The 25,483-nt window shown below is 41.0% G+C and overlaps 1 protein-coding gene across 1 annotated transcript in view; it reads right to left on the reverse strand.

Annotated features, from left to right (window-relative positions):
- The window catches only part of FRAS1 (Fraser extracellular matrix complex subunit 1), a 508,077-nt gene that overhangs the window by 476,064 nt on the left and 6,530 nt on the right, over nucleotides 1–25,483 (reverse strand). The window contains exon 2 of the mRNA XM_056111320.1: nucleotides 21,415–21,446. Coding sequence (XP_055967295.1) covers nucleotides 21,415–21,446 — 32 coding nt within the window. The remainder of the gene's footprint in view (nucleotides 1–21,414; nucleotides 21,447–25,483) is intronic.

A 25,483-nucleotide genomic window follows, 5' to 3' on the forward strand; every position in this document is an offset into this window, starting at 1 on the left:
GAAATGCATGCTGAAAGTAGACTATAGACTGAACATGATTGCCACTCAATGCCTCTTTTGCAGAGGACAGCACCCAAAAGGAGAGAGAGAACAAAAGGGAATGCCCTGCCACAGAGGCAGGGTGGGATTGGGAGGATGAGGGGTGGGAGGAATTAGTGGTGTTAGAGAATGGGCACTGGTGGAGGGATGGGTATTCGATCATTGTATAACTGAAACAATGGCTCTCTGTGAGAGAGCCATTTGAGTTATTTGGGTGCCCTCCCCCATCTTAGGCGGGTGGTATTTTAGGACCATACCTGGAAGTACTCAGGACTTACTCCTGACCCTGTGGGGTGGAGGTAGGGGCCATATGCAGTTAGGGGGATTGGACCAGAGGTGGCAGCCCAGAAGACCAGCTCTTTAAGCCCTGGACTAGCTAGTCCAGATGAGCTCTCTGCCACAGAAGGATGCTCACCTAAACTGAATTGCAGCCAAGAGGAAGGGCATGAAAGCTCACAATGATGTCATGTGAAGACTCGGGTGCAGCTACATCTCAAGCTATCTTTATCTCCTTGGACTTCCAAGTTAAAGGAACGACGGATTACACAGTGCACTTAAGCCGCTCCCGGTTGAGTTTCCAATCCTCTCACTGAATCCTGAATAATGTCATTTTCGTGTACTGTTGCTCTGTTCCTCTACGTCCACTCTCCATTTGCTCCACCCGTTACCTTTTCACTCCTAATTTCTATCCTCTCTCTGTTTGTCTCTCTCTATGTCTCTATCGCTCTCTCTTTCTCACTCTGTACCCTCTACTTACTTTCTCCATCTTTCACGCAAGAAATAGCTGTTCCTGCGCTCTCTTCAAGCCCACGCTCTCCCTTGCACCCAATCTCCTTTCTTTCCTCTGCTTCTTTGCTTGCTTATTTCCGCCCTGGAAAAGCCTGAGTTCTCTTTTGAATGCATTTCCTCTCTTTTCCTCTCACATCTTTCTAAGCAAGTTTCATTCAACTCAAACTACCTCACGTCATTTGAAAAAAAAAAAAAAGTCTCCAACCCCCATCATACTACCATCACAGAATTTTTTTAAAAATTTTTTTAGCAAAATCGTTCTTACTGAAGAAAATTTAGAGAGATGTTGGCGGGAGGGAATTCAGAGAAAAAGAGAGAGAGAGAGAATATATTCAAGAGATAATATGAGATGCTGCAGGGGGGAAGCCAAAAATGCATATTTTAAATAGTTTTAATCACCGTATCTGAAGAGAGTTATCTGCCTTTCACTTAAGATTACCTCATAAATGTGTCTACACGGCTAGATGCTCTTCCCATCCATTATTTTAATGGATAGATAATGTCCCATGTCAAGTTAATCTATGATGATTTATTTAATAGCTCATCTAATAGAGATATTTGTACAACTTCTTGGTTTATACTATAAGTAATGCTAGAAAGAAGTTATTTATATATAATTTTTCTTCTAAATTAATTCCTTAGAACAAATTCCCAGAAATCTTATCAAAACTGGATTTGATCCTTTAAATTAAATCTAATAGTTACAAATTGATGTTTCATTATAGGTTTAATTTATACCTGGTTACTAACCATAATTCTCGTGAATATATTTGTTTGATGCTTGTATTTCTCTCATGTGAATTCTATCTTATTCTTGGCCAGTTTAATTTCTAATGTTGCTAGCATTTATTAAAATAGTTGCATGGATTCTTTGTGAGTACTTAAACAGTTCTTTATAACACTGCAGTATTTGAAATTGTAGGATTCTTCTTAGTTTTACAGATTTTTTTTTATTTTATAAAGCTTGTCAATGTAGTCTTCTATTCCCTCAATATTTAGAAATTAAGTGTTAGGGCCACAGAGATAGTTCAGAGTGGTTGGAGTGCATGCTTTACATGCTAGAGCCCCAAGTATTATTCAGGAACAACCCCAGAGTACCAAGCTGAGGGTAGCCTCCAAGCACAGTTGAGTATGACCCAAAACAAAAACACAAGCAAAAAATGAAGTATTGATCTTATCTTTCCATTAGTATTATCTACTAATAGCAGTTAAATAGAAAATTAAATTAAGTTTTCCTGGAGGGACAATTTGACAATACACACTAAATGTGTGCACAGGTATACTCTTTTTGTATCCATACTCTGTGATACAAAAACTGTATTCCTAAAGAATTAAGCTTAAGAAATACTGGTTTGGGAGCAGAAGTGGGCTAGGTCAGGGAAAGGACCACAACAGCAATGACAGAGGGAAGTGGACATTCTTGACGAGGACTGGGTAGGAAACTGACATGTGTGATACCCACCCCCGGTAACAGTATTGTAAACCACAGTGCCTAAGAGGGAAAAGCAGAAAAGAGAAAAAGAAAACAGTGCCTGCCATAGAGGCAGACTTGGGGGCAGAGGGAAATTGGGACATTAGGGGAGGTAAGTGGACACTGGTGAAGGGATTAGTGTTGGAACACAAAACCCCTGAAACTCAATCATGAATCACTTTGTAATTCTGTAACTCATGATGATTCTATTAAAAAGAAATATCAAAATACATCTTTAGGTAACAATTAAAAAGCGTGCAAGGATGCTCATCACCATGTTATAATATCAGCAAATATGGACATTGCTCATAATACTAAATTAATGAACACTGGGGCCCGGGGTAAGGAACTCATCTACACATGGCTGACCTGAGTTCAAACCCCTGCATCCTATATGGCCCCCCAAGTCCCACCAGAAGCAATCCTGGGTACAGAACCAGAAGTAAGCCCTAAACATAGGCAGGTATGGCAAAAAAAAAAAAAATGACCATCAATCAATAAAGATTCTGTTCTCTGCCCATGCTGGATTACTGTATAGGTCAATATTTCACTGACAAAGGAAGGTCCTCATTATACAATATTAAGCAATATGCATTTACCACAAATATTTCTGATAAACATACACAACACACACTCTTTCATGATAAAATTTCTACAATAAATGTATCTATTTAGTAGAGATTATTCTTGTAATTGAATTACTCAGAATAATGGAGATAATCCCCTTCCTTTTTATATTTTGTTTGATGCTAAAATATGTTCCAAAATATGTTTGATACTTAAAATGTGTTTTGATGCTATATTTTTATTTTCAGATAAATATTACTTTTATTTGTAAGTAATTTTAAAGCTAAGCATATTTTTATTTTTAGATAAACATTACTTTTGATAAAACAATGTGTCTGTTATCATTTAGAAGAAAAGAAAACTTCAATTCTCAAATTTGAGCCGATATTCTGGTTTGTGCTTTCATTTAAGCACTATTTTTATCCAATTACATTATCTACTTCTTTTTTTTCTTTTTGGATCACACCCAGCGATGCACAGGGGTTACTCCTAGCTTATGCACTCAGGTATTACTGCTGACGGTGCTCGGGGGACCATATGGGATGCTGGAAATCGAACCCGGGTCGGCCGCGTGCAAGGCAAATGCCCTACCCGTTGTGCTATCACTCCAGCCCCAATTGTCTACTTCTAAAATAGCAAAAAAAATAACTTTTTAGTGTTTTTTTTTTTTTTGCTTTTTGGGTCACACCCGGCGATGCTCAGAGGTTACTCCTGGCTCACGCACTCAGGAATGACTCCTGGCGGTGCTTGGGGGACCATATGGGATGCTGGGAATAGAACCTGTATTGGCCATGTTGGCTGCGTGCAAGGCAAACACCCTACTCACTGTGCTATCTCTCCAGCCCCCAACTTTTTAGTTTTAAATAAATAGTCTACCTTACTAAGAATCCTTGACCTTAATACATTTGTATAAAAATGGTTCACATAAATACATAGCTCTGTTCACTGTAGCACTGTCCTCCCGTAGTTCATCGATTTGCTCGAGTGGGCACCAGTAACGTCTCCATTGGGAGACTTGTTGTTACTGTGTTTGGCATATCGAATACGCCATGGGGAGCTTGCCAGGCTTTGCCATGCAGGCGGAATACTTGCCGGGCTCTCCAAGAGGGGCGGAGGGGATTGAACCCGGGTTGATCACATGCAAGGCAAATGCCCTATTTAAAACAAAGCAAGATTATGTGGCTGATAAGGGTCTTCAAACTGCCCATTCTCTAGCCACCTAGGAAAGAACTCATGCCCAAGCAATCTTTTCTAGATTATAATCAGGATATTCCTACCGATTCCTCTTCTTCCACCAACATGCTTCTGCCTGGGGGGGTGTGCTGCTATATTCCTTTGAACATACATCATTCACAGCAAGAGCCTGATGCTCTTCTTCCAACTTCTCCCTGTAAAACCTACCATGGTCTCCACACAGTTGCCCTTACCAGCCTTCACCAGCCTCACTCGTCCAGAGTGCTGAAACTCTTCCAAACACGAATATGCCCTGGTTTGAAGCCCACAAACATATGTTTGTGGGCTTCAAACCCAGCTCTGATGAACAAAATACTTCTTTTTTTCTTTTTTCTCTCTCTTTTTTTTTTTGGTTTGCTTTATTTTAGGTTTTTAGGGTCAGCTGCGTGCAAGACAAGCTTCAAACCCACTGTACTACCTCTCTGGTCCCAGTACTTATTTTATGAGACTTTACATTTATATCCTAACTATTACTACTATCATCAACAAAACTGAGAATACGTAGAACTCTAAAAAGGTTTTTTTAAAGCTTAATTCATTCTACTAAATTAGTCAACCAAAACAGCTATGCTGCTCTCCTGTTCACATGCACTTGAACTATCTTATTCCTAAATATTCCTCTTTTCTAAGTCCTCAAACTATTAAGAATCTTTTCTAGAAATTCACATTCTCCATGAGGTCCTACTATTCCTTAAAGTAAATTATCACACTACATCTTTCTCTTAAAAAGCACATTAAATGTAGGAATTAATAAATGCAATAAAATTCTAGAAGTCAGCCCAAAGATAGTAAAATCTGTTGTCCAGCATAGGAGAAACGCTGTACTGTTCAAAATCTAGGGATATATACATACATAATATATTTAATATACATAATATATTTGTACATGTGTATATGTATAATGTATGTGTGTTCATTTGCACATATCTAAATACAAACATACAGAAAGTTTTTTTAAATTTTTAACACTGTAAAACATACTCGACCTTAATACTATCGAGATTATAGTTTAATCTTTGCAAATTGTGAAGGATAGATCAGAAATGTCAACTAGATTAAGAGGAAGAAAAAGGTTAGACTGCCAGCTCAGGGGGCATCATTCTGAACTCATTATTAAAGGCGTGGATTAAGGTCTATTAATAGAAAGTTTCACCTGACATAATGCCAGATGAACCCACTTCTGCTGAACTAATAATGAGCATCACAGTTCTGACTCACTGTTGGAATATGTCTGCAGACTGATCTTTTTTTTCCCTGCAAAGATGATGCGTTCCATGGGGCCACCCACACTCTCTCCAAAACTCTAGGTAGCAACTACATCTGGATGCAAGTGGAAGTGAGAAGGAAAACAGTGCAGAGGAGGGTGTCAGATCTCATTTCCAGCAATTAACTAACTGGTTTGTAGTGACTGAGTTAGAATCCAAGAGCAAACGATTTCCATTGCAAAGCATCCCCACTGCCCACAGAATGTAATTCTAATGCCTCATTCTGGACCCTCATGTGATCTGGAGTTTAAGAATCCCTTCTGAATGCTGTATCCCACCACTCCTCACATTCGCAATCAAATCTTCACTGCTTATGATTTCACCCACACTGCTGCTCTCTTGGGAACCTTCTCCTCATCCCCACCAGTTCTAAACTGACCCAATTTCAAAGCCAACATCAAAAGTGGTTTCCTCCATGACAAGTATGATTGTCTCACTCACTATCTATCATGCACCTACTACTTCATTCCAGCTATTCGCCAAGTTTCAGAAGTTTATTTTTCAGCATCATTTTAACAAAACATCTACATTTAGTACTTGTTCCACTTATCTTCAAGATACGCGTTTGAGCTCAGCTTCTATTGTGCAGCAGCTGGTCTGGAAGCATCCTCGCACCCCAGCAGTGAGAGTGGCCCCACAAAACTCCTTCCCCAGAAGCAACTTTACGTAGACTGCGTGTGCATTATAACAGCGGTGCTTTTACAACATGCTAGCGTTACTTTTGGCTTTATGTGTGTTATTTGGTTGGTTATTTGGGGGTCTGGAAATGCAAAAAAAAATTCCATATAATAAAAATGGTAATTGTTTCTTTACATTATTTTAACTTAGGAAATTTTTCATAGAAACACTATTTTCAGATAGAATCTGTATTAGCTCACTTTTCTTTGCAACAGCTGTGTAATACAGACACACCTATAATATACATTTTAATGATGAGCTAAATCACTTTTCAAAGGTCAAAGAAAAGTAAAGAGTTCAAACTCCTGAGATGTGAATCTAGAACTTGGTCCATAACCCGGATGTTCTCTCCTATACGAACTCTTATCCAAAAAAATTTTTTATTAATTTTTATTAGTGAAACACCATGAGGTATAGTAGTAGACTTACAAATTTTTGTGCTTGGGTTTCAATTATACAATGATCAAATACCCATCCCTCCACCAGTGCCCATTTTCCACCACCATGGACCCCAGTACCACTCCCACCCCCATCCCACCCCCAACCCACCCTGCCTCTGTGGCAGGGCATTCCCTTTTGTTCTCTCTCTCCTTTTGGGTGTTGTGGTCTGCAAAAGAGGCACTGAGTGGCAGTTATGTTTGGTCCATAGTCTACTTTCAACATGCATCTCCCCTCCTGGGAGGATCCTCCAAACACCCTTTATTTGCTCCCTTCTCTATCATTCCCCTAGAATTCCCGGCTGGCCTCTAAGCCATGGAGTAATCCTCCTGGTACTGATCTCGGTTATTAGTTTATTATCTAATTGCAGGTTGTAGGTTTAGCATGCTTTTGAGATGGCACATAAAATCCTACATACATTGGCTTAAACAATGAGGAGGGTTCTTATCCCATATAACAATCACCATGAATAAACATCAGTTCCTGTATAGGGTGCCTCAGGGAACCAACATCCACACTCCTTGAAAAACCAAACTCTTTCCACTTGCCTCCTCTATCCAGCCTGTCCATGCTAACTCCATATTCTAAGGTGACCACTGCGGCTCCAAAATTGGCATGGTCACATGCAATTTTCAAAGACTGTGTGTTAAAATTTCCCATTAGTGGAGAAAGCTTTTTTCCTAAGGTTTCCTTCTTGTACGGGGATATCAACATCCAGGACTTTCTTATCCTTGAGAAGACAGCATAATTTATCTAACAAGTAAATTTAGAAGAGTAACTGGGCATGCTTAACTCAATTTTGTCTTCTGTCCTCCTTGAGGGAGGAAATCTATTCATGGAGAACAAGGACTTTCTCTGCGTCTCCAGGCGTTCCCACTTGAACAGCCTCTCAACACATGAGCAAAGCTGCCTCAGTGAAGGTCTGTCCAAGAAAGAGGCTAGCCAGCTCGGGCACCAGCAGTAAATTTGCTTGGCAAAGAAAATCACACCTGGGGCAGAGAGAGAACACAGGTGTTAGGTAAGGCACTTGCCTGGCACGTGACTGATCTGGGTTCAATTGAGCACTGAACCCCTTGGATTCAGTCCACCTGGACTTAATGCAAGGGTTTCACCGTATGTAATCCCTAAACTGTTACCAGGAGTGAGCCCTGAGCAGGGTTGAGAAAAGCCCTGGGGACCACTGGGTGTGGCCCAAACTCTCCCATCAAAGAGAGAGAGGGAGAGAGAGGGAGGGAGAGAGAGGAAAAGAAAATCATTTTTTAAAAGTGATTTAAAAATTAAGTTGCATTTTGCTTCTGTATTCATTCTTCTGTATTTATGCTTCTGTATTTATTCTCTATTTGCTCAGGATCAGTAAAGAAAGAGGTGCTATTTAGGGGATACTTTCCAGACTCCAAGAACTAAGCAACTTCCAAACAGTGGCCACAACTCAGTCATCTACTCACTTCTAAAGCAAGCTTCAGCAGGAGACTATAAACTTTGGTTTTATTCAAGTCATGTGGGGCACAGATGAGGGTCGGTTGGGGATGGGGGGTGTTTTAACTTTCCCAATAGAGAAAAAGAGGAGAAGTTACTAAGTACTTAGCTAGGATCTTCAATTATAGCAGTCAGGAATACGACTCAGACCTTCTGCAACATAAAAGTTGATTAAAAATACCTGGGTCCCAGAGGACATTCCCACCACATATACATACCTATGCCTATTTGGGAAAAGGATTTTTAGAGCCAGTCATTTCCTGATGAGCTTTCTTCCATTCATAAACTCTCTCTCTGGATTATAGGGAGACTCAGAACAGGAAGTGAATCAAAGAATAGGTGTCCATTTGTTAATCATTTTCTTTCACTTACTCTTATAAAACCATTTCAAGTATGAAAAGTAGGAAGAACAATAAATTTTGCTGTCCGATATGGACACCTTCCTCGCCCCAACAACCCCCTCTTCCCATTCTATTTTCTTTCAGAAGAAAGAAATCACATAAATTTAATAAATAACCAATCTTGGGAGCTGACAGAAAAAAATTCACAGGTCATGGCCCAAACTCAAAGGGCTTCCTGAATACTAACAATAAACTCTCTCTTACTGTGGAAGCTGTTCTATTTCCTTCTGTCATTTAGATTATAAATTCTGGGAACCAAAGACATTATTATTTAAAAGAACTTAATTGGCATACCAGAGAATAATCACTTATTTTACATAAAACTGGACAGATATTTTTAAATAGTTTTGACAATTTCATATTTAAGTATTCCTTCTGTTCAAATGCCATCCACATGAAATTTTCAAAGTCAACTTTTCTTTAGACATTTGCCATTCAAATACCAAGAAAACAAAACTGACTTAACTCCTCTTGGTATTTATATATTGCCATTTCAGAGGGCTTTGAAAATAAATTATGACAAGACAATACCATAAGTGGCATAAATGAGCAGCAAGCTATTTTTAGAAATCCCTATATATACAAACACATACATTTAAAGTACTATGTGTAAAATAAGTAAATATATATATATGTGTTTTGTAGTTATAAACAAGACAAAGGGGAAAAAACAAAATGATGGAAAAATTTGCACAGCAACTTGAAACAAAAATTATACAAACTTTTAAAACAAAAAAGGTGTGGGTATCGTCCACCAGAAAATAAAGATCTATAATCATGCATAGCATAGTTTGAACAAATTAATATAATTTCCAAACTCTGCTGCCTCTTCTAAATCTAAAAGAAAGCATAAGAAATGTTTGTTAACTTAAAACATCTGTTCCTCCCACAAGAATATGAATAAGAATGAAACTGCATGTGGATCATTCAATTATTCTAAGACATAAATTCCCAAATAGGAAACTGGCGCATCTCATTATGATGGGGAATTTATAAAAACCCAGTGAGGAGAAAAGAATCATCTGAGGCTCTGAGAGTCGAATTCTCACCACCTGGCAGCTCTCAGTACAGAAGTGCTCCCTGTGAAGAAACCAAGGGAGAATCTTCCACTCTGGAATCAGATTTGCTTTTCCTCTCTTGGAGTTTCCTGTGACAGAAACCCAGAGCTCTCCCGTTCAACCTACAAACATCAGAACCCAACGTCCAAGAGTCCAGGAAGCGATCTATCAACTCATGCCTGCCTCCTTTATGACACCCGTTGTTCTGCTTCAACGTGAATATCTTTAGTTAAAGGACACTCATTATATGCTGGAAATTATCCCAGTACTGAATACAGTGATGATTCTATTGATTCTCAAAGGGTGGGAGGGAGAACAGTTTTTGAACCACAATAAGCATATTCTTAACAGACAGTAGCCTCTTCCCTTAAAAGAACATTACTTGGTATTTTAAAGTAAATGAAAAAGAATCGGAGGCATTAAAAAAGTGATGAATTCTTGTTAGGTTAAAACAACAACAACAATAATGGGACATTCTTTTTTTATATGTTTTCTTCTTTTTTTTTTCTTTTTGGATCACACCCGGTGATGCACAGGGGTCACTCCTGGCTCATGCACTCAGGAGTTACTCCGGTGGGGCTCAGGGGACCATATGGGATGCTGAGAATCAAACCCAGGTCAGGCAAATGCATTATCAACTGTACTATTGCTCTAGTCCCAATGGAATATTCTTGAGTCAGAGAGATAATACAGGGATTAAGGTGATTGTTTGCACATGAAAGTCCAGGTCCGCTCCCCTGCACCTTAAACGGTCCCTCAAGCTCAGCCAGAAGTGATCCCTGAGCACAGATCAGTAATGAGCCCTGAGCATCGCTGGTTGTGACCTCAAAACAAAAACATAACCAAATAACAAGATAGCCCATAACATCCAATGGTATTCTTCCATTTTTAAAAAAGTTATCAATTAAGGTTCTGTGATTTACAGCACTGTGAATGATGGTTTCTCCTGCATATAATTCCAATGCCACAACTATCACCAGTATCCCCACCGCCCCAGAGGTATCTTTAGGTAAAGTGAGAACTAGTTAGTTTCACTGCTTTCCCTCTGGGGATCTTCACAGAAGCATTCCTCACACCACAGCTGTTAAGGTTAGGGTATTTTACAGTAATCACTGAACTGAGTAGCAAAACTTTGAAAATTTCCTTCATTCCCCCTAAGCATAAAATATCTTGAGCATGTTGATGAACACAGATGCGGTCTGATACCTTTTTGTCTCTGAATAAGACAGTTGTTAATTAATGTCATATTTTCAAATTTTAAAAAAAGCAATGCTCAGGGTGAGAGCAATATTCCAGCAGGTACAGCGCCCGACTTGCATGTGGCCAGCCTAGGTTTGATTCCCAACATCCCATATGGCACTACAAGACTGTCAGGAGTGATACCAGAGTACAAAGCTAGCAATAAGCCCTGAGCAGGGCTGAGTGTGACCCAAAAACAAATGAGTGCTAGAGCACACCAATTTTTTAAGGCACTTGTACTGAAGAACTATGTCTTCTTTAATCTAACTCTATAAGCCCTAATATAAGCAAGATTTACTGCTTAGACCTCACGTTCTCAATTTTTTTCTGCCACAATATAAATAGTGGGAGACATTCCCACAAGTATAAAAGACACTGACAAAATACCACTCTAGGTGAATGCAAATCAAAACCAAACAAGATAATACCTCTTATATTTTAGGGTAGTGGCTATCTAAAAGAGAAAAGACTCTGAAATGCAACTCAAATATAAAGCATATCTTTGCAAGTGCAAGGTCCAACGCTTAATCCCAGGTACCAAATGTCCCCACCTACCACTGCCAAGTGTGGCCCTTTTGGGCCCCAAAATCACTGGGGACAAGTGTCACTGGAAGTGAGCCCCCAAACAATAAAAATTAAAATGATAATTATTGGCAAGAATATAAAAAATAGTAACACATATATGTATATATAAACTTATATATGAACTATATATTATACATATATACTATGTACTGTGGGCTAGAGCGATAGCACAGCGGGTAGGGCATTTGCCTTGTGCACGGCCGGCTAGCCAAGCTGGGTTCGATTCCTCCGGGATTCCTCCGCCCCTCTCAGAGAGCCGGGCAAGCTACTGAGAGTATCTCGTCCGCACAGCAAAGCCTGGCAAGCTACCCATGACGTTTTCGATAAGCCAAACACAGTAACGAGTCTCACAATGGAGACGTTACTGGGCCCACTCCAGCAAATCGATGAACAATGGGAGGACAGTGCTACAGTGCTTTTTTCTTTTTGGGTCACACCCAGCAATGCTCAGGGGTTACTCCTGACTCTGCACTCAGGAATTTCTGCTGGCAGTGCTCGGGGGACCATATGGGGTGCCCGGGATCGAACCCAAATCAGCCACGTGCGAGGTAAACGCCCTGCCCACTGTACTATAACTCTAGACCCCCTCAAAGAAATTGTTTTTAAATAACAGAACTAACCACTTAGCAATCCCACTCCTGGATATATATCCAAAGGAAATGATACCAGGATCTTAAAGAAACAGCTGTACCCTCATGCCAATTGCAACATTATTCACAATAGCCAAGATTCAGAAACAACCTAACCACAGACAGAAGAATGAACAAAGAAAAATATGAGATATATTGCTTAACACTTAAAAAAGAGGATCCAGACTTCGGCAGGTGATACAAGAAGACAATACCAAGTGATCACACTCACTTGTCTTTAAATTATACTCAGAAAGAATGGGCTCATTGCGGGGTGCCAGGGAGGAAACTGTTAGTCAAGCGCTATAAAGTTTAGATTGTGCAAATAAAAAGTTCTGAAAATCTCATGGACAGCAATATGACCACAGGTAACAATACTGTGTTGTATATTTGAAATTTGCTCTATCAATAGACTGTGAGCATTCTCACAATCCACAAACACTATACAAGGAACAAAGTGAGGTAATGGATAGGATGATCAGCTTGAATGTGGTGATTATTTCACAATGCACATGTAAATCAATCTTCTAAGCCAAAACAAAAATCAACTTTTAGACTCTAAGACCAATGACTGGTTACCCGATGAAAAGAAGGAAGCAGGAGGCGGGTTGATAAATCAGGACCGAGGTAACAACTATAGGGAGAAGTGACTGACAGAATCCAGCTTTCAGTGGTGAATTCATGGGGTACAGACACATGCGGGTTTTTTATGATGCATACCTGGATCACGGGATTCAATAACTCAGCGTCATTTCAATTCAAAAAATCATCAAGCTGTACCTCTTAAAATCCTGGAGGAATGACTCAGAGGCCTAGAACACCTGCCTTGTAACTGGCTGAGTGAAGTCCTGGCAGCTTTGTCTGAGCCTGGCAGCTGTGTTGTCTGCAAATCCTGGTGCTGCTGTGATTTCTGTCTACACCACAAAGGGTGCCTCAACCCACAGCAACCTCACATGAGAGCTAGCACAACTAAAGGGGCACAGCCCTCCATGCACACAAGGGGCTGAGTGCAGCAGAACGACAACCTGAGGTTCATCCAAGCACCACAACTAAAACATAACTGTGTCAAGCAAGCATTTCAACTATAAACTGTGTGAGCACCAAGGCCTATGTGCAACCCACAATTACAATAAGACACAACAGTAAGGGGAAAAGAAAGAAGAGTCACAAACACACACGCACACACACACATATCCAAATATACACGCACAATTTTGTCAATTTGGGATATATAAGATTGACTGCAGAAAAGTTCTAATCAGTACCTCTACCCTTGCTTCTCTATTCAAGAGAAATGGGGGTTTATAGAACAGCTATAACAGGAGAGATGACTTCAATATTGCTCAAATTGTATACACATATATACAGCAAACTCAGATAGCATAACAATTTTTTTATGACCTTCCACACAACCGTTAAGAACAGCACAGTGATCCCTCATTCACAATGGGAACCATCATGAGACTATCCCCAGCTTAAGTACTAAAGCATATTAAGAATTTTAAAGATCTAAACCTGCAGTCCAACATAGTAATGGAATCACGTGAGGCTATTTAAATTTTAATTAATATGTGGCAAAATTTAAAACTCAGTTCTTTGGGGCTGCACCAACTCCAGTTCAATCTGCAGCACCACAAACATTCCCTCCAAATACCGCCAGGAGTGATGCCTGAGCTCAGAACCAGCAGTAAACCCTGACTTAGCACTGAGCACAGACCAGTGTCATCCAAAAAAAGAAATAAATAAATCTGTTCCTTAAGACCTTTTTGAAGAACTCAACGACTACATGTTTGTGGATACCAACTGGACCATTAACTGTGGAACATTTCCACAACTGCATAGAAAGCCCAACAGCACAGCGCCATGGAATCTTGGAGAGGGTTGAATCGAACTCATTCAACAAATTTAGAAACTGAGATCTCATTTCTCTCATGACTTGGTGCTGCAAAGCTGGTAATTACATAGAGCCAGACCTAAACCAAGACACCCTAAGTCTCCGTCACCCAGTTACCCAACCCGGGTTCAACCCAGATATCCTATATGGTAATTTGAGCATAGCCAGGAGTAATCCGAGTCAGATGTGGACCAAAGAACTGAGCTTACCATAGTAGGGGTCCAAAAGGGGGGCGGCTGAAAGAGGGATCATTCTGGTGGATGGCGTGGATTTGGCATGTGTATACCTGAAACCCTATCATTCTAAAGCCTGGTAGCAGAGTAGCACTGTCCTCCCGTTGTTCATGGGATGGAGGAATGGAACCCAGCTGCGTGCAAGACAAATGCCTTACCCACTGTGCTATCACTCCAGCCCAAAAGCTGGTGCCTCAAATAAAATAAATATGAAGGTTTATTCTTTAGAATGTGCTTTGAGAGGCCAGAGTGATGGTCCAGTTGCTAGTGGGCTTGTCTTGCATGGGATGATCTGGGTCCAATCCCCTGAGCAACACCAGGAGTGCCTCCTGACTTCAGAGCCAGGAATAAGCCCTGAGAACCACCAAATATGACCAAAAACTGCCAGATCTGACCCCAAACTCCAAAATCAATAAATAAAATGTGCTTCAAAAGCTAGTGTCCCGTCAGCACCCAAAAGGAGAGAAAGAACAAAAGGGATTGTAAGTCTACAACTGTACCTCATGGTGTTTCACTAATAAAAATTAAAAAAAAAAAAAAAGCTAGTGTCCAGTGAGTGACTTTACAATATTTTTTGAGCAGAGTATTCCAAGTAAGAAAAGCCCAGGGAGACATTGTGCAGCTTTCTGGCCACTGCGCAGACGGCGAGCTAAGAGATATGGAGAATTCTAGGTCTCAGGCAAAGGTCAGTGCTTTCTGTTGACAGCCTTTCACCCTCACAACAACCTGGCGAGGGAAACTACTCATCTCCATTGCAGAAGTATAAAAGTGTCCAGATGAGACCAGCCACAGGGAAAACTGGACTCAAGGAGCAAAAGAAGAAGAGTTGTTTGCTTGTGCTGATCCCGAGGAAAGTGAGATGCTTTTCCTCAAGATCAGTGAGAAAAAAAAAAGAGAAAAAGAAGATAGTGAAAATTCTGAAATTAAAACACACGCGCGCACCTGCGAAAACACACACACACACACACACACACACACACACAGGAGAAACAGTAGGGCTGAAGACTCTAACCTTGCATCTGGTTTGACCCCTAACACTGCATATGGTTCCTGAGTACAGAGTTTGAAGTAAGCCCTGAACACCACAGGTGTGATCCAAAGGGTGGGGTAGGTATTATCCTTCTCACATTCACTGCCTTTGCAAGAGTCAAACAAATTAAATAGGTAAAGGGATTTATGGTTTAACACACACACACGCCCTTCCACAATGATTGGCTCTGAGAAAATCCTGATGTGGAGGACTCAAGTGCAAGGACATAGTGGGGTAAGAACACATTCCAAATCAATTATTCAGCATTTCTCAAGGCATAGGATTTCCCTAAATATTTTCAGTTCGTTGTTAGTTTCTGATCTAAGGAATGGAAAAAAGGAGAAAGACAGGAAATACAGTGCTAAATAAATAAATAAATAAATAAGAGAGGGCTTGCAGGGCAATAATAACACAGCAGGTAGGGTGTTTGCCTTGCATGCGGCCGACCCGGGTTCAATTCCTGGCATCCCATGCGGTGCTCTGGGCATACTGCCAGGCGTGATTCCTGAGCACAGAGCCAGGAGTAACCCCTGAGCATCACTGATTGTGACACCTCCGCAAAACAAAAGAAAAAAGGAAAAAGAGAGACATCTGAAGACAGACTATAAGTGAGAGATGGCAACATGTGACTGAGAACCAAATCATCAGGGCATGTCGCCATGAATCCATCGAGCTCTCAAGAGTTGGGAGATTGAGGACAGAGGAGGGCCGCGTGTATATATAACGCCCACATGCTTTTTCCAAGATGGAATGACTCCTTAAACGTTCCTCGCATTGTGCGGTGAATTTAGCTCACACTCGTGCAGAAGTGCCTGAGTTCAGTGGGAAGAGGTCAGCCAGGGACAGCTGGCTCTGGTGGGAGGCCAGGACAGAGACTGGCAGAGACAAGTGTGTGACAGGTGCAGCAGAGAGGCTGTGGGCATCCTCTCTGACGGGGAAAGAAGCTCGCTGCATTCTCAGACAACAAGCAGATGGGCTCTGGAAAAGGACGTTGGAGTCAGAAGCCGGTCAGAACCCTCTCTCCCTACCACTGACTGGTTGTGTCCATTTGAACGAGTGAGTTATACTTTGAGTTGGAGCTTCCTTATCTGTACAGGCAACACTTCTTCCCTAGGATTGTTACTAAACGCATAGTAGCTGTAAGACATTACATACATAGTAGGAGCCCAATAGCTCTCCCTTTCTCCTCCTTCTCTTAGTTGATAAAAAGAAATAAAGAATTTTGCTGGGGCTGAAAAGGGCATCCAAACACTGCATTTGAGTGTCTTCACCATGTGACAATATTCTTGACAAAAACTTTCAGGAGGGCCTTGATTTGTCCTCTTTTCATAGAGAAAACAGTTGAGATCCTACAAGGTCACGGTCCTTGCTCAAGGTCACAGAGATGGTCTGCTGGGCAGGAAGGAGGAAGAATCAAATGGGGGTCTGACAATATCCAAGAGCCATGAGGGTCCCACCACACCTTTCAGCATCCTCACTGGAAGCTGCTGCACAAAACAGGTAGAAAGTTACCACCTGGCATCTGGCATCCCAGGCCTGGACCCACACTCACGTTCACCTGGCATATGTTGATATGTTGAGGAACGCTTTCCTGAGAAAGCTGATACTTGGTCATCTTCAACCAAGCCCATTCTTCACTTGTTTCCTTGTAGGAAAAACGGAATAAACCCAAACCATCATGCACCTAGTCCAGTGTTCTCACCCACAAACCGGAGAGTTCAGACAACACGGTCCCTGCAGTCTCTCCTTGTTCTAAAATATCTACATGCTGAACTGACAGATTAGAGAAAAGAGCATAGGAAGCCTCCCCAACTCCTAGTCACAGGCTCTCACCGCTACAGGTGACAACACTGCACTCGATAGTTGAAAGTTGCTGAGAGGCTATTTCATTCGGGGCATCCTGGGGGGGGGGGGGGGGGGCGGGTGAGACCCCCCTCCCTACCCCAAGGGACCCAGCCCCAGCAGCCGAAAACCTCCAGAACTCAACCGCCACCCTGCTCACAGCCGCTCTCCACACACTTGGACCAAGACTCATCCACAAGTGGACCTATTCCTGGACATCTCATACTTTACACCACTAATATTCCAAGAGTATCACAGCACATTGGATGGGGTTTAAAGGAGAAGGCAACCAATCTTAGGGGCAAATATATTTTTACTGATGTGTGTGTGTGGGGGGGGGGGGGTGTAAAAACACACAAGGCTCAATCTTTAACAACATATTGGTGATCTCTTATAGAAGGGCTTAATGGCCCCTGGGTAAAATACAACAATCTTCACACACTTTCCTCTAAGGAAACTTTTTTGGAGCATTTTCAGTGATTTATTCATAACAAACAATACAAAATAAATATAATTTTTCTTCTACTTTGGGGTAGGGATTGGGTTTAGGGATATAAACATCCAAAATATGGTGGTGGGAAGGTGTAACGGTGGTGGGATTGGTGTTTGAATATTAAATGTAATCAAATATTGTTAACTACTTTATAAAAATAAAATTTTTAAATAAAAAATAAAATAAAATAACCATTTCTATATTAAAAAATTTTAAAAGAAAGTTGCTGAGAGCCTATCTTTAAAAGTTGTCATCACAAGAAAAAGAATTATGACTATATATGACTATGAATATTCACTAAGTACACTGAAATGATCACTTCAGGGCTGAAACAAAAGCACAGTGGGTAGGGAGTTTGCCTTGCACGTGGCAGACCCAGGTTCGATTCCCAGCATTCCATATGGTCCCCTGAGCACCGCCAGGTGTAATTCCTGAGTGCAGAGCCAGGAGTAACTCCTGAGCATTGCTGGGTGTGACCCAAAAAGGAAACAAAAAAATAATAAAAATAAATGATCACTTCAAGTATATGCATACATCAGATCATTGTAAAACAAATATATATCAATGATATCTCAATTTATAAAAATAATGAATAAAAGGTAACTTAAGGTTTTTGTTCTTCTTAAGCAAAAGATCTGCAATAGAAAAAAATCTGTAATATATTTAACTGCTTCAGGATTCCAAACTCTATCTTCCTTCTTTTATCTCAGTCTGTTCATACCAGAATAGGCCCAAACTCTGATTTAACATATTAGCAATAACACTAAAAGTTGGATAGATGACTTTTTCTTTTCAAAGAAAAGAAAATTCTCTCATCCAAGGAGAGCTGTTTAATCAGAGACACCTAGACTAGAATATATATATGTTCTCAATGACTTTCTTTTCTATTCAAAATGCATAAATGCACATTCACCCAATTTTATTACTGTAAGTACAGTGTCTTTCTCCAAGACCACACCACAGTGAACAGAGAACAGCTCCAATGAATGCTGGCAATCAACTCCATCCACAATGAACCACCCATCACCTCCAGTTTCAGTTCCTGAAAATGGGAAGAGAACTCAAAGGGGTCACCAACAAATCTGAATTCAAAATCTCTCTAGACTCCCATGGTTTTCCTGGGGCGCTGACAGTTGTTTCTCTCACACTTAATCTGATAGCAAGATCTCCATGACTCACCTCTATGGAGCCTTCTTAAAATATTTCAAGTTTCCCTAGTAACAAGATCGCGGCTTCTTTTCACACTCAGCAGTTTAATTAAACCATAACTCAGCTTCTGCCACTCCTCAGTTCTCCATCCCTCACTCAGCGGCTCACCCATCTGACTGGACCTCACAAGCCCTGCCTCTGTCCACTCTCGGCCTCTCTCAGTGCAGCCCACACTCCAGTCACGCTGATGGCCACACGTTTTAGCAAAGACAACACTAACTGTGACCACTCTTGAACTGCATAACTACAATAATGTATGATTGAACTGCATAACTACAATAATGATACGACAGCACGGAGGCGGCTGAGGCACACAGAGAGAGGCTTGGTAGGCAAAGGCAAGTCCAGGGGTGAGGAGGAGACACAGATCCCAGCAGCCAGGAGTGCTAGACTGAACCAGGGCATGGAACTGAACGACACGGGAACTACATTGAACACAAATTAATCAACGTCTCCCTGAGCTTAATCAACCTGACCTCTCCTCATAATTGATGCGTTCAATTATGTACAATCACAAGCAGCAACGACAGGTATGGGGGAGTCTAGCCTCTTCAGATCAGGCTCAGCAGGAGAGAGAAGACAGCTTGTTTTGTCCAGTTACCTTTGAGCAAATCTGTTAACTGCTCTCCTGCTTGGATATTCTTCCAAAGGAGGAGAGGTACGAAATAATACACGGTCTTCCCATTTCACTGGTCTGTTGTTAAGTCTTAAATGCACCAGTAGTAATCAAAATATATTGAAAAGTTATAAAACATCTTATACAATAAACAATTTTCTTTATAACAATATGGACAACAGAATCATCTGTACTGCCTAATAATCTTCTCAAACTGCTGAGAAGAAGCCCGAGAGATGGTCCAGCAGGAAAGGTGCTTGTCTTGCACTCGGCCAACCCAGGTTGACCACCCGCCCAACCCCCCACACCACCCCCCGCATCCAATGTGGTCCCTGAGCACCACCAGAAGTGATTCCTGAGTACAGAGCCAGGAGTAACGCCTGAGCATCTCCAGGTATGGCCAAAAAAAAAATGATAATGAAAAGCACTGTCACTGTCCTCCCATTGTTCATCGATTTGCTTGAGCATACCCAGTAATGTCTCCTTTGTGAGACTTGTTGTTACTGTGTTTGGCATATCAAATACGTCACGGGGAGCTTATCAGACTTTGCTGTGTGGGCGAGATACTCTTGGCAGCTTGCTAGGCTCTCCGAGAGGGGCTGAGGAATCGAACCCAGGTCGGCCCGGTCGGCCGCATGCAAGGAAAACGCCCTATACACTGTGCTATCGCTCCAGCCCTATGACTCTAGAATAATTCCTGGAGTCAGAGAGAGAGTACAGGTGTGAAGGCATTTGCCTTGATCCCATAGCCAGGAATGACACCTGAGCACAGACCAGGAATCAGCCCTGAGCACTGCCAGGTTTGACCCACCAAAAAAAAAAGAGAAGAAAAAAAGAAAAAGAAAAAAGGAAATAAAACAAAGGAAAAGAATTTCTCAGTATATGAAAGAATAATGGGGGGAAAGTAAGTCTTTAAGGAAGTGAAATAATAAAACTAAAAAAAAAAGGCTTCATCCTGAAGACTTTTTGCAAAAAGGGTCTCCCGAGCAATGCTCATAGCAATAGCTATATGCCATTCCCAGTAAGGTAAGGCTGGGCTGGACAGATCAACAGTTGCGTCAAGCTCAGGTCCAGCAGGGCTTGAGGCGAGTCTCCTCCCTGGCCCTTAATTTGATTCCCTAAGGAAAAAAGGAAAGGAAGGGAAAAAGCTGGAATCCTCAAAGCAGTGACTTAGTGCATAAAGTTCCAATTCAAAAAGATTACTTTGGGGACTGGAAAAATAGTCCAGCAGGCAGGACACTTGCCTTGCACACGGCCAACCCAGGCTGGAATCCCGGCATCCCATATGGTAGTGATCCCTGAGCACAGAGCCAGGAGTCAGCCCTGAACACCGCCAGGGGTGGCCTCAAAACAGAACAAAAACTATTATTGTGAATTCCTTCAATTCCCTACTCTCTTGGATATACTACATACATCTCACCTATTTCAACACAAGAATAATCCAAGATGACTTGCTAATATCATTCACTTCAATAGTGAGTTGTGATAAAAATAAGCAATCTCTTTCCAACATCTCGGTTTATTTTTTAATACAGCATTTATTAAACCAAAATCAAAAAGTGGTGAAGAATGGCTTGTCACATCATTTATTGGAGTTGATGGAGTGTGGACAGCCTTTTCAATAAGGCCTTAACACACTGCTATGCACCATGATACACTATTAATGAAAAGAAATGCATGAAACTTGCATCTGCTTCCCCCAAGTCGACCTGACATTAAATTCAAAATCAATTCTACCTACATGGCAAAGGTTCAGAAATAAAATGTTAATCTGTTTGTTGCTGACCAATAGTTAGATGTATAATTCAAAGCAATAGTCAGGGATATACTCCAGATTTTACCCAATATAATTACCATCCTATTTCTGGAAGAGAGTTTTAAGGAAGAAGTAAAACAACAGGAAGATAAACAAACCATACCTAAGTTCATATCTGACAAATGAATGGGATCTAATTTTCTCTCTGATGGAAAAGACAATAATGGAATGCAAATTATGTATTGGGTGTTTGATCTTCTTTTCCAGGACCTGAGTATTTAAATGGAACTAATTCACTCTGGGAAAAGCATCAGGTAATTGGGCATAATTGTGCTAGGATGAGGAATAATATTCAAACTGTAGGTGACAATAAACACACTTTACAATCATAGGGTCAACCCACTCATGAAATCACCTCAATCAAGCATTTCACATTCAAAAGAAATCAACCAAATATATGAAAAGTGACCTACCGCCAACAAGGAGCCCTTATAGACACAAGCACCTGTGGGGAGGAGAAAACAAAACAAGAATTAAAAGGGACAAATAATGAACTAAAAGACACTGCCTAGCTTTCCTACGCCAAAACTACCTGCATGTGTTTTAAGAAGCGAACCGTGTCCTCCAAGTTGGAGCATTTTGCCTGTGGGAATATAACACACCGCCCAGCACAACAGTACTTTTTGAACAGGCATAAGGGAAAAACAACTTGAAAACTTACTATTTGATGATGGCAAGCCCTTGTTTTGGATTATAGAAATAAGAATGCCGGGGCTGGAGCAATAGCACAGCGGGTAGGGCATTTGCCTTGCACACGGCCAACCAGGGTTCAATTCCCAGCATCCCATATGGTCCCCTGAGCACTGCCAGGGATGATTTCTGAGTGTAGAGCCAGGAGTAATCTCTGTGCATCACTGGGTGTGACCCAAAAAGCAAAAAAAAAAAAGAATGCAAAAAAAAAGGGGGGGGAGCATGTCAGGTTGGAATATGAAGGGGCAGTGATAACGGAAAGTCCAGGACCTTGGATATTTCCATGATACGGAGGTAAGGTGACCATGCACACCAAAACCACAAGCATCAACACTCATGGAAGCCTGTCACCCAAACTATAATAAGCAAAATGTTTTAAATGAGTTTGCTAAGGGGATGGAGAGGGGAGAGGGAGAGACCTCGGGTCACTCGTGGAGGGACGCTGACACTGCTAGTGGAACTGGGGTTGGAATGCTGAGTCATCAATAGCTTTGTGATAGAGAGAATTATTACTAGTCGTTAATATTTATGATCACGAATTATTAACAATTAATGATTATTGATGATTATTCTTTGAGGGGCAAGAATATAGCAAGAGGGGTCAGTGTCATGCAAGAGACCCCGGTTTTATCCCAAACGGCATGCCCCTCAACACCACAGTGTGTGGCCTGAGGTCCTGCAAGAGCAGGGTGACCTTGGTGACCCGGAGCACGTTCTTCGGGCCCCCGAATTGAATCTTCCAACCTCTCTGGATGATTGTCACTGGAAGTGACTCTACTACTCGGAGAACCCCCCCCCAAATTAATTTTTGAGAATCTTAGTACTATACTTAAAAATAAATGTATGCACAGAAGCTTGCTATAAATACAGTGTAAATTTTTCTCTCGTGGTACAAGGCAAAGCCTTTGCAACCTAGTCCAATTTGTTAGTCCAGTTTTCAGCACCACACTTTGCTTACACAACTTCTCCAGCACAACCAAAGCAGCCGGCGGAGCGTGCTGTGGTGACACAGGCAAAGCCCCAGGCCTCTGCTCATTTCTTTTTTTTTATTTTATTTTAATTTTTATTAGTGAAGCACCATGAGGTACAGTTGTGGACTTACAAGTTTTTGTGCTTGGGTTTCAGTTATACAATGATCGAACACCCATCCCTCCACCAGTGCCCATTCTCCACCACCAATGATCCTAGTAGCCCTCCCACCCCCTCCCATTCTCCCCGTCCCACCCTGCCTTTGTGGAAGGGCATTCCCTTTTGTTCTCTCTCTCCTTCTGGGTGCTGTGTTTGCAAAAGAGGCACCGAACATGTTTGCCACTTGGCTCATTTCTGTTTCCTGTGAGAGCTCTCTTCGATCTATTCAGGCTCCTTGAATTTGATCCCAATCTGCATGAAACTTTCCCCCACGGAATTATGCTCTTCTCCTCCTCTGAGCTTTTTGTGTCTGCACTATTCATCTGTGAATTCATCCTGTGCACTTCCTGTGGCATCCTTGCTAAGATGTGGAAATGTTACCTTACCCCACTACAGTGGACATACTCTTAGCACACAAGCCTCTTCTCTTCTTGGTTTTCCCTAACTCTTCCTATGCAGGCACCCACTTAGGTATCTGGTTGATTGTCTCTTTTCTTGGGGCCTTAATAAAGCATATTTTTCTTTATAGGAGAAAAATCAGTGGACTCTGGTTACTTGAAAAGAACTCTTGTATTGAGCTTCTTACCTCAGATTGCTCACCCTCTTTGCATTCAATTTTTTTCCTAATGAGCTGATTAGGAACTGATACATCTTTATATTTTTCACTCATTAAGCAGCAAATAAAAAAAGCAACAGATGATTCACTCGTAAGTGGGAAAAAGAGACTGAATTGGAATGAGATAGACTACATATTCTGAAAATTAGCATATTATGAAATAAACCCTCTCTAAGTTTTGTATTTAAAAGCCATGTAAAATAGTCATTCTATTTTTTTTTTAAAAAAAGAACATATAAACACATTCTCAATGCATACTTTGAGCAGCACAACAGGTGTTGATTGATGTAACACAGATTGGAATAGCAAACACACACCAAAGCAGAAACACAGGCCATGTGGGGCATCCAAAGAAGGAAGCACAGGCCCGGGAGATGGCTCAAAAGAGCTGGAGCACAAGCCTTGCATATGGAAGGCCCAGATTGCCCTGGCCCTGCCAGTTTGCTGGTGGCCCGGCTGGAACCAGCCCCAACAGTCTCAGATCAGGGGGCTCAAGCACCCTTCTGTCACAACCACACAGCCTGGGTCCCCAAGCACCCCTGGAGAGCCACCCACTCCAAAAAGAAAAAAATAAATAAGTACAAACAAAAAGAAAAGACACATTTTACTACAATATTTCACCTCTATTAAGATAGACCTTGAAATCTGAAGTATATTAACTTCTTGGGAAAGGTCTGGCCTATTTTATCCACCAAAGAATGAAATTATAAACAATCTTCAAAGAAAATGAGATGGCTATTTATTACACTTGGGGTTTGAACCAAGATCTCAGTGGGTAAATTTATTGAAATGACTTTTGTGCCCTTGACATTCAAATAAGAATAACTGGAGATAAAACCTTGGGAGGAAATTTTTTCTAACTTTCCCCAACTTTTCATTATTTTTTTAAGAATTTTTTTTATTGAATCATTGCGAGATACACCCTTACAAAGCTATTCATGATTAGACTTCAGTCATACAGTGTTCCAACACCCATCCCTAGGAGGAAATTCTTAATTGAATTTTTTTCTTTAAGAACTCCTTTTCCTTGAAAATTTGTAAGTCTACAAGTGTACCTCATGGTGTCTCACTAATAAAAATTAAAAAAAAAAAAAAGAAATCCTTTTCCAAAGATAGTGTTTAACAACCTATGTAGTCCTATGACAGTCTACATTTATGTAACATATATATACCCTGAATGCCTAAAACACTCATCCATGACATATGTGTATATGATAATCATATAAAAATAAAAACATGTAAACACAATTTCACTTCTAAATTGCTAAAATTGGGGCTGGAGCGATAGTACAGCAGGTAGGACATTTGCCTTGCACATGGCCGACCCGGGTTCAATTCCCAGCATCCCATATGGTCCCCTGAGCACTGCCAGGAGTAATTCCTGAATGCAGAGTCAGGAGTAACTCCTGTGCATCGCCAGGTGTGACCCAAAAAAGCTAAATAAATAAATAAATTACTAAAATTAACATATTTAATTAATTCTGATATACCTAAATGAGTACAATTTTTAAAAATTTACTCTTCAGAAAAAATAAAATTCAACCTTTAGAATAAAATTCCTCAAATGATTGCACTGCTCTCCTCCATAACATTACTTCCCATGAACCAATGTCTTTTCCAAACTCCGTAAGGAATCAAATCTTTTAAGTACCCAAATGCCCATATCAAAACTCACTTCTGCACATTGAGATTGCTACTATACACTCATTAGAACATGAAAAAAATAAGAAGCATTGAGTATGGCACCGCATTCACACTTGGTTAAATCAAACATCTGCTAGAAACTCAAGTTAAATTGGGGTATAGCAGCTGATAAATTCCATCATTAGGGAAAGAAAATCACTCAATTTGGGTCCTCTATGATGTACAACTCCCAAAGAAATTGTCTTCCCCCTTTCCTAAAGGGCATTCCTAAAACACAGCAATTCTACCCAGAAGGCAGCTGCACAATATGACTTCCAAAAACCTCATTCTAGTCCCTCGAGAAAATAAAGCACGCCAGTGTGATGCCCAGGCCAACCACCCAATGCCAGATGTGGTTCCTCCAA

The sequence above is a fragment of the Sorex fumeus genome, unplaced genomic scaffold (genome assembly GCF_029834395.1).
Source record: "Sorex fumeus unplaced genomic scaffold, SorFum_2.1 ptg000013l, whole genome shotgun sequence".
In the NCBI taxonomy this organism is placed as follows: domain Eukaryota; kingdom Metazoa; phylum Chordata; class Mammalia; order Eulipotyphla; family Soricidae; genus Sorex; species Sorex fumeus.